The sequence below is a fragment of the Tenrec ecaudatus genome, chromosome 1, assembly GCF_050624435.1.
Source record: "Tenrec ecaudatus isolate mTenEca1 chromosome 1, mTenEca1.hap1, whole genome shotgun sequence".
NCBI classification, from domain to species: Eukaryota; Metazoa; Chordata; class Mammalia; order Afrosoricida; family Tenrecidae; genus Tenrec; species Tenrec ecaudatus.
Genome location: NC_134530.1, coordinates 305,237,009 through 305,247,511, shown reverse-complemented (window position 1 = coordinate 305,247,511; position 10,503 = coordinate 305,237,009). Strand labels below are relative to the sequence as shown.

The 10,503-nt window shown below is 40.0% G+C and overlaps 1 protein-coding gene across 3 annotated transcripts in view; it reads right to left on the bottom strand.

Moving 5' to 3' along the window:
• Nucleotides 1–939: 939 nt before the first annotated feature.
• The window catches only part of LOC142427276 (uncharacterized), a 36,636-nt gene continuing 27,072 nt past the window's right edge, over nt 940–10,503 (bottom strand). For all 3 annotated transcript variants that reach the window (XM_075532525.1, XM_075532519.1, XM_075532515.1), the window contains one exon: nt 940–6,060. In XM_075532525.1, coding sequence (XP_075388640.1) covers nt 3,695–6,060 — 2,366 coding nt within the window. In that variant the 3' untranslated portion in view covers nt 940–3,694. The remainder of the gene's footprint in view (nt 6,061–10,503) is intronic.

The following is a 10,503-nucleotide window of genomic DNA, read 5'->3' as shown; positions in this document are numbered from 1 at the left end:
GGTGGAGACGTTGGAGAGTGTAATATATGGCAAAATGATAATTTATAAATTGTCAAGGGTTCATGAGTAAGGGAGAAAAGGGGAGTGAGCAGGGAAAATGAGGAGCTGATGTCAGGGGCTTAAGTGGAGAGAAAATGTTTGGAGAAAGATGAGGGCAATGAATGTACAAATGTGCTTCACATAATTGATGTGTGTATGGATTGTGATAAGAGATGTATGAGCCCCCAATAAAATGATTTTTAAAAGAGATAGAACTAATTCACTAAGCCTGACTTCCAAGGCATTCTCAGTGAGTTTGAATCATCAGCCATTTGGTTTGCAATGCAGCACTGTAAGAACTTCTCTTAAGCTTGACACATGCCCCGTTTTAGAATTTTTAAAATGCTGCCCGGGACTCTTTCATCACTAAAATATGAAACCTCTTCCTCCTCCACACTCAGTTTTGCCCCTTCGCAGGATATTATTACTCAAATGTCAATATCCTCCTGTTCTCAGAATGTGCCCTTTGTCCCATACCCCATTTCACCCTGCCTCACAAAGTTAAAAAGATTATGCTTATCTAAGCTTCTGTAAACTGCTTGCTGAAAGGAATGTGGAACCCCCAACCTTTCCTGCTTACCCATTGAAAGATTTGTAATATCCTCGACCCCTTCTGATAGCCAAACCGGCAGTAGATTTTGTCCTTATAAACCCACCTGAATATAATTTTAAGCTTTGGGTGATTTCGGAGAGTCTTGAATCCTCCCAAAGGCCACCCGCTAGAATAAAGTCTCCCAATTTGGACATAAATGAAATTACTTATGCACATCAGAAGACTGCATTAGAAGAGTGAAATGAGAGCCCATGGATTGGGAAATTATTTTTATCAATGACACATCAGACAGGGAAAATTACAAAAATATACAGAATGCTACATCACAATAAGAAAATAACAAGAGACCAAATCAAACAATTGGAAAAAGATATGAACAAAAATGAAGTACAAATGATCAACAATGATTAGCAAATGAAGTACAAATGTTTAACTTCACCAAAAATAAAGTACAAATGATTAACAAACATATTAAAAAATGTTCATGCTAACTAGCCTTCAGGAAGATGCAAATTCAAACCATGAGATGGCACTTAACCCCTACAATACCAGCCCAAAACAAAGAAGGAAAACAACAAATGCTAGAGATGATATGGAGGGATTGGGATTCATATATACTGCTGGTAGACTTAGAAATACATACAGCTACTATGGAATGTGACACTACTTAAAACAACCAGAGCTTGAAATCTCATATGATCCAGCAATACCATGATTAGGCATCATGGAATTCATAGATAGAGCATTATATTTTAAAAAACAACAACAAACTAAAACAGGGGGAAAGCTCAATGGAAAATAAGAGGAATATTTAAAACTGTAATAGATCTAAAATGGGTGGAAAAGGATCACGAAAGATAAAGGGTTAAATTTTAACTTAACTGCATCTGAATAATCCACCTTCCAAAGAATTCTGCATGAGAGCAAGGCCATTCACATTTCTGTTTTATGGTCACAGTATTTCTCCAGTTAACACAGTTAACATGGGTCAAAAGAGAGATCAAATGTAAAATCAGATATTGGTCTTGGTATCAATGTACATGTGCACACATATGAGTCTAGCAGGATTTCACAGTCTCTGTATTCATATGATTTCCTACAGGATTTACATTGCAGTCATGCAATGCGGCAGACATTTTGTTCAGCCCTTTGTCCAACTACTGCTCACAGTCTATCCTATAGGCTTTGTGGAACATAAATGAAAATGTAATTGGATACTGGAGGCAATGCCACTCACTAAATGCATACCCACTGCCACATGCCCTGTATTCATGTGGTGTCTCTGCTGTACACATCCTCTATTGTCAGCCAATCAGAACTGCATTGGTTAAAATCCTTATGTAGTTTATTGACACACTCAGAGAAATCAAAGAGGGTATCTTCAAAGTCACTATATTGCCAGAGCTTTCCTTCTGCATGAGATCACCGGTATGTGATATCACATGATTTCCTGTGGAGAGTTTCCCATCTTGAGTGAATTTTGTGTTTCTTCAATTTTGTGTGTTTCTGTCAAGAACACTTAGAAACACAGGTAAAAGTTTGTTACCCACATTCATTGAGCTACATGATAACTATCCTACATGAAATCATTGATGAGACATGAGCTCTTCGATTTTTTAAAACGTTTTTAATGATTTAAACCTTTACATAGTAAATTGGTTTTCCAATAATTCATACATTGATGGCATTCCTGTATACCAGCCTTTTTCCCCCTTCTGCCCCCTCCCTGTGTTTTTATACCATTCATCCTTCTTTCCTGTTTCTTCTAGCTTTTAGAGCTTTTATCCATAAGCAAATGCTGCCTCTTTGATATTACGGTTGATTTTCCAGGGAGTGTATGTTGTTATTCTTCGCCTCCAAGCCTGTATATTGTTGGGCTGAAAGCTGAGTCAGAGGAGTGAGTACAGGTCCAAGAGTGAAACATTGCTCAAGGCCACAATCTGCAGATTCCAAGTCTCCATCAGACCAGTAAGCTTGATCTATTTTACGATTTTGGGTTTTGGTCCACGTTGTCCTCCCACTCGACTCAGGACCCTTTTGTGATCCCTTTCAGGGTAATTAACAGTGGAAGCTGAGCACCATCTAGTTCTTCTGGTCTCAGGGTTGTGGAGGCTGAGGTTGCTGAGCTCCATTCATCCTCTGGATTAATTGTTCCCATACATCTTCTATTTTCTTTATTCTTATTTTATGGTACTTCTGTGCTGTCTCTGGCAGGTTAAAAAGAGCATGCAGGTGGGGCAGGTGCAATTGTCACCTGGGCGGGCACTCTACTGCTTGGTATAGCTGCGATCAAGAAACACCAGGTTCAGCTTTCTTTTGGGCACTGAAAGCTGAAAGAGCAATGAGGTACCCATGCACTCTGTGGAAGTCTGTAAAGTCCTCTCCCCACAAGGGTGGGTTATGTCAGTAGAGGAACAGCAATGCAGAACATGGATCCCCATATGTTAAGTCACAATTGTCTGTTCCCACGCTTGGCCCAGTCCGGACTCTAGCACCTTTTCCTCTGTTTTGAAAGCTTTGTTACACTAATTCCAATGAAAGGTTTTCTTCTTGGAAATTATCTCAGGTTTAAGGAAACCTGACTTCCACATATAAGATTTTCTACATTTAATTCATACAAAGGGCTTCTTTCCTTTGTGAAATCTCTGATGTGCTATAAGGCATTGCTTCTGGCTAGTAGGTTGATCACACTCACCACATATTAAGGTTTTCTCCACAAAGAATTCATAGATGGGTTTTCTGAATGAAGCCTTTGCCACATTCACTACACACACAGGGTTTCTCTCTCTCCACGATGAGTCCACTGATGAACAATGAGTTTATTCTTCCTGAAAAAGGCTTTCCACATTTACCACATACATGGGTTTTAGCTTCTGTGTGAAATTTCTGATGTGCTATAAGGTGTGGTTTTGGGCTGAAAGGTTTACCACACTCACCACATATATGGGGGTTTTCTCCTGTGAATTCGTACGAGTTTTGCGATTTCCTTTTGCCACATTCACTACATACATGGGGTTTCTCTCCAGTAAGAGTTTCCTGATGAACAGTGAGGTCCTTCTTCCTGAGAAAACCTTTTCTACATTCACCACATATGCAGGGTTTCTACTCAATATGAGTTTTCTGATGAACAGTGAGAGAAGCCATCCAGGTAAAGGCTTTTCCACATTCACCGCATATGTAGGGTTTCTCTCCAGTATGAGTTCGCTGATGATCAGAGAGAACAGTCTTTGAGATAAAGGCTTTTCCACATACATCACATATATAGGGTTTCTCTCCAGTATGAGTTTGCTGATGATCAGAGAGAACAGTCTTCGAGATAAAGGCTTTCCCACATTCCTCACATACATAAGGTTTCTCTACAGTATGAATTCGCTGATGATCAGAGAGAACAGTCTTTGAGATAAAGGCTTTCCCACATTCCTCACATACATAGGGTTTCTCTCCAGTATGAGTTCGCTGATGAACAGAGAGAACAGTCTTCGAGATAAAGGCTTTCCCACATTCCTCACATACATAAGGTTTCTCTCCAGTATGAGTTCGCTTATGAACAGTGAGAGAAGTGTTCCTGATAAAGGCTTTTCCACATTCACCACATACATAGGGTTTCTCTCCAGTATGAGTTCGCTGATGATCAGAGAGAATAGTCTTCGAGATAAAAGCTTTTCCACATTCATCACATACATGGGGTTTCTCTCCAGTATGAGTTCGCTGATGAACAGTAAGAGAAGACATCCAGGTAAAGGCTTTTCCACATTCACCACATACATAGGGTTTCTCTCCAGTATGAGTTCGGTGATGAACAGTGAGAGCAGTCTTCCTGATAAAGCCTTTGCCGCATTCATCACATACATGGGGTTTCTCTCCAGTATGAGTTAGCTGATGAACAGTGAGTTCCTTCTTCTCGATAAAGGCTTTTCGACATTCACCACATACATGAGGTTTTTCTCCTGTATGAGTTTGTAGATGAGTTTTGAGATGTGTTTTCTGAATGAAGCCTTTGCCACATTCACCACATACATGGGGTTTCTCTCCAGTATGAGTTCTCTGATGAACTGTGAGCTCGTTCTTCTTGACAAAGGCTTTTCCACATTCACCACATACATGGGGTTTCTCTCCTGTGTGAGTTCGTAGATGAGTTTTTAGATGTGTTTTCCGAATGAAGCCTTTTCCACATTCACCACACACATAGGGTTTCTCTCCAGTATGAGTATGCTGATGATCAGTGAGAGCAGTCTTCCTGATAAAGGCTTTGCCACATTCACCACAAACATGGGGTTTCTCTCCTGTATGAGTTCGCTGATGATCAGTGAGAGCAGTCTTCAAGATAAAGGCTTTTCCACAATCACCACATACATAGGGTTTCTCTCCAGTATGAGTTCGCTGATGAATAGTGAGAGCAGTTTTTCTGATGAAGGCTTTTCCACATTCACCACATACATGAGGTTTCTCTCCAGTATGAGTTCGCTGATGAACAGTGAGGTTCTTCTTCCTGATAAAGGCTTTTCCACATTCATCACATACATGGGGTTTATCTCCTGTATGAATTATCTGATGTGCTATAATGTGTTGCTTCTGGTTGAAAGCTTTACCACACTCACCAGGTACATAGGGTTTTTCTCCTGCATGAGTTTGTAGATGACTTTTGAGATGTGCATTCCGAATGTAGTCTTTGCTACCTTCACCACATATGTGGGATTTCTCTCCAGCATGACTTTGCTGTTGAATAGTGAGGTACTTCTTCCTGATAAAGGCTTTTTCACATTGACCACATACATGGGGTTTCTCTCCAGTATGAGTTCGCTGATGAGCAGTGAGATCACTCTTCCTGTTGAAGCCTTTCCCACATTCACTGCATACAAAGTGTGTCCCTGCCACATGAGTTTCCTGATGTCCCTTGAGGTATGTTTTACTGTGATAAGCTTTGCCACATTGCAAGCTTTTACCTACCTTTTGTCCTTCATGAGTTTTTTTATTGAATTTTTGCCCACACCGACTGCACTCATAGGTCTTATCTAGTATATCAATGATCTGGTGCTCATAGAGCACAGACTCCTCGATGAAGGTTGTCCCACATTTATCACCTGTGTGTGGTTTCTCAATTTCATCAGATTCCTGATGCTGAATGCATTGTGACTTCTTGAGCCTGGATTGTTCACACTCAGGGAATTTCTTTTCAGTACAACATTGCTCTTGTTCAATGTGGAGAAAAGTTTTCTCATCTTCATTGAGCACAACTGACTTCTGTATTTTGTTGCTTCCATTCTGATTTAATTCCAGAATGATTAAATCTGATTTTATAATTTTTTCATGCAAGCCAAACATCTCATAATTTTCCTTTGGAGGAAAATTATTTTTGTGCTGAGAAACAATACTTTCCAATGTATTAAATTTATAACACCGTTCCATTCTGTCCATGCATCTTTCACATCGCAAGTGTTCAAGCAAACGATCATCATCTTTCTGGATTTCTATAAAAGAAAAGAACATTGACTCTTTTCAACATCATGATTTACAATGGACCTATTAAAATGCATTGATACAAAGTAGATCTTTAGTGACAACTCTCTTATATGAATATAAATAAAACACTATACTTAATGCTTATTGCCCACTGGCAGAAATACAATAGTGCAAACAATCCAAATGATAAAAAGTTATTGTAGAAATCAGTTTGGACATGAAAGTGATGAATGAACACAGAGTTGGTATTTGCTTAAAGAGGGCCATGAAAACACACAACAAACATAATAGAAGGAAGACACTAAGACCAATAGACCACAGGTGTGCTAAGGCTTGCTAATTCCAGTTGGTAGAGGTCAGATGTATTTATTTCATCAATCGTTACTGAAAGACAACTAAGTACTAGACAAAGTTGGGAAAGTGAAAAATGCAGAATGTTCCACATGGGAGAAAACCATTTTTATAGGTATTATGGTACAAAAACATGTTCTTTATGTTTATGGAGCCTGTATACTAGCTTATACCACCCATCTTTCAGTGTTGTCCTGTGGTGGCTTGCATGTTGCTGTGATGCCAGAAGCACTGCCACCCAGTGTTTCAAATACAAGCAGGATCACCCATGGTGCAGCGGTCTTAGTGGAATCTCCAGACACAGGGACTGGGAGGAAGACCTGGTAATCTCTTTCTGGAACATGAGCCCCTCAGGATTAATGGCAACGAAGTAACACTGAAGAAGTACTAAATCCTCAAAGTATAGTCAATGGTAATGATGTGGATGGAGGGGAGCTATGGGGACCTTCAGTGGTTGACATGTCATGACTTAAAATGAGAAAAAGTGGCTGCAAACATCCCTAATAAATGAAAGATGGAATATATGAAATTATCTAGAAAAAACTGCAAGTTGTCAAAACAAAATAGAATATTTAAAAATTGACAGTGTATGAATTATTTAACTAAATAAACTGGTACTGGCTTTTAAAAAATTAAATTATCAAGTATAAGGCTGAGACTGACAAATTCAAGAAGACCGGCATCATATTCATCATCAAAAAGTACATGGCAAGATCCTCCCTGAAGTACAATTCTCTCAGTCACAGGTTAATATTCATATGCCTGCAAGTAAGACCAGTTACTACAAGTGTTATTTAGATTTGTGCACTGTGGGGGGAGGTCAGATGTTTACAGACAACCCTGAACGCAATCACTGCCAGACTGCTGTCTCCCCACTGCTGGAGACAATGGATTAATAGTCTATCAGTTGAGCCAGGGAACAGGTCAAACCAACTCTGTGACATCCAAAGTTAGGCTGCCATCCTATATCTAGGATCTACCCATCTTGTCACATGTATACTCCCTACCCCTCCTCTTCATATTGCATGGATACCCTAGATCACTCACTTCCATTACTGTATTACCTGTAGCACAACCCTTTCCTGTAACGTGTCTTCACCTGTAATTAGGGGGTTTGCATGTCCCCAGAGAATATAAAACCCTAGGCTAGCATTAAAGATTCTCTCTCTCCCTCCATGTGGACCATCAAGCGGGGCTAAGGTGAGCATGCTACCATAAAATGTGTGTGACTCCATTTATTTCCATATTTCTCTTCTATCTCTCATGCTCTCTATGACATTACTATCATATTTACTTACTATCACTGTACAATTGTGCCTACCGGACCCATAATGATGTGTTAGGGGCTGGCTTCCCCTGACATATGGTGCCCATTACATGGGGCACCATAGGAAAAGAGCTCTTCTGAGTTATATCCTGTCTAACAATTGTACAGCCTCATCGGACAGTAAGAGTGAATCAGGAAAACTTTTTTTTAAGTTTATTTTTTTACATGTAAAGTTTTTAGTCTTAGTGAAGCTTAGAAAGTGAGAGGCAAAGATTCAGGGAGTAGGAAAGCACCTTTGCTCTCATGGGTGGAGAAGAGTATGGCTCAAGAAGCAGATTTAGAATTCAGAATGGCTTATCCTGTTAGAACTATAGACAGGGAGCCTGATGAGCAGCACCCCGAAGGGAATCAAGAATGGCGATATACTGCCTTTCCCTTTAAGCTACTGAAAGATCTCAAACAAGCAGTATCTAGTTATGGTCTAGATTCACCATGTGTAATTGGTATGGTCAAGAATATGGCCAATATGGAATATTAGATCCCGGCAGACTGGAAAGCTTTGATGAAATTGTGCTTTTCCCCTTCAGAATCTTTATAATATCAGATGCTATGGAACGAGGCAGCCCTTGCACAAGCACACAAAAATGCAGAAGAGAGCCTAGATATATGGGTTCATCAGCTGCTAGGAGATGAGAATTATATCACAACTGAGGCACAATTAAACTTTGATGAGCAGACTTTTGCACAAGTACGGGAAGTCTGTCTAAAGGCCTGGGAGAAATTAATACCATCAGGAAGCAAGCGACCTAGTTACACGACAGTAAAGCAAAGCAATGATGCGCCTTATATAGATTTTATATCCAGGTTTCAGGATGCTGTCCACAAGAATGTAACAGACAAAGAGGCAGCAGATAATCTTATTCTTACATTAGCATTTGAGAACTCAAATACATCTTGTCAAGCTGCCATACGCCCTTTCCAAGAACAGAGCACACTGTTAGATTATATCAGGCTTTGCAGGGATGTAGGGACAGATGAGCATAGAGTCAACCTCATGGCTGCTGCTTTGGCAAGCTACGCCAAACCTAAAGGGAGATGCTTTACATGTGGAGCAGAGGGACATTACCAGAGAAACTACAAGTAGATATTGCAAAAGAACAGGACGATTCACAGAGGAAAAGACCCAGGGAAAGAGTCTGGGGAAACTGGACTCTGCCCCTGTTGAGAAAAGGGTAGTCACTGGGCAGATCGTGACCATTCAAAGTTTAGCAATGGGAGACATTTACCTGGAAGTAACGCCCAGCCAAAAATCGTATAGCGGGGCGTGCTCTGAGGCCCTCTGAATGGAGGGCAGGTAATAGAGGAAGGAGCTTGCTACAAATTCCGCCCAGCAGAGCATGGGAGGCAAGGTGTCTGCCTGCCAGAGAAAGAAGATCTTAAAGAGAAACTGCAGGCATCCCCCAATCTCATAGCAGGAGACCAAACCTAACCAAACAGGCGAAAACCCAGCCCCTGTTCTGGCTGCTATACCCTTCATTAACCAAGAGAAGGCTCAGAAATTCTCATTGCAGTTTGCTGATTCTAAAAAACAGGAGCCTCTTATTGAAAGAGTAGTTACAGTTTTTATCAGGAAGTTTTAACCTAAGTACTCAAGAAATTAAAACACTGGAGTTGATCAGAGTTGTGAGGAAAAGCCAAAAGCTGTGAGTAATTCAGAAATTATTAAGAGCGGTAATTGGGGTCCACTACCTAAAAATAACTAAGGGATGTTTATTAGGAAAGTCCAACATAAATTCTCAAGGTGTTACTGGGATTATCGGTCAAAAATATGAAAAAGAAATTAAGGCAGTGATGAATTCTGCTATACCATGGTTTATAAAAAAGGAAAACAGCTTAAGCCAATTTTTGCTTCCTTGCATTTCTAGAGTTAAAAGTTATGCCTGGCAGGAAAGAGTACTTGAGAAGTTTGACCACCCTTTAAATCAAGGGGTCTTCTGGAATGCTGTTGTGGGGAAACAACAGCGCCCCCACATGGAATTAGAAATTGAAGGGAAGAGGTTTTTAAACTTTGGATGTGGGGACAATTGCTTAGGGCATTCAGGAGGGCCTAATATCCACCCATTAGCTTCCTCTAAATGCAGCATGGTAGGAATGAGTGAAGTTAACCAAGAGAGAGGATTGCAAGTTTGTGAAATCATACAATGTTAGAAGCCTGACGGGCAAAGCGGCTTAATTGAGCCTGTAACCTTATTGGTAAAGTTGGAGAAAAATGTCTGTTTGGTAAGTTACTTCATGAACAGTTGAACAAATTTATTAAGAATTTTTTCAGTATTTCAAAGTATGGTAAGAAGTTCTCCCAAATAGTCAGCTCTCTTCTCTGAGAGCTGGGAATGAAAATTTACATAACAATGAAGGTCTATCTAACTAGTAGTTTTACTGGTTCAAGACCTAGCAAGGTAACTGAGACTGCTAGCAATTCTTTAATATTTACATTGTTAAAACAGAAGGGGGAGAAGATGAATGTTAAGTATGACAAAGCTCATTTAGTCATTTTAACCAAAAAAATTTTCTCCTTACTAATAGCTTGTAACAAAATTAGGGCAGATAAACACATTTTCACTTCTACAGAGAAAATTGATGCTAAGAAATTCCAAGAAGACGGAAACCGCATTTGGGATCCGGGTCCATTCACCTGGAGAAAGGTCTATACATTTATGTTTTTACAGAATAAAGTTGATGAACTCCCCTTAGAAGGACGCAACCACATTTGGAGAAAGATGGACAAGGAAAAGATGGAGAAGCCACCCAATATTCATAATTCCTTTTTCAGGTT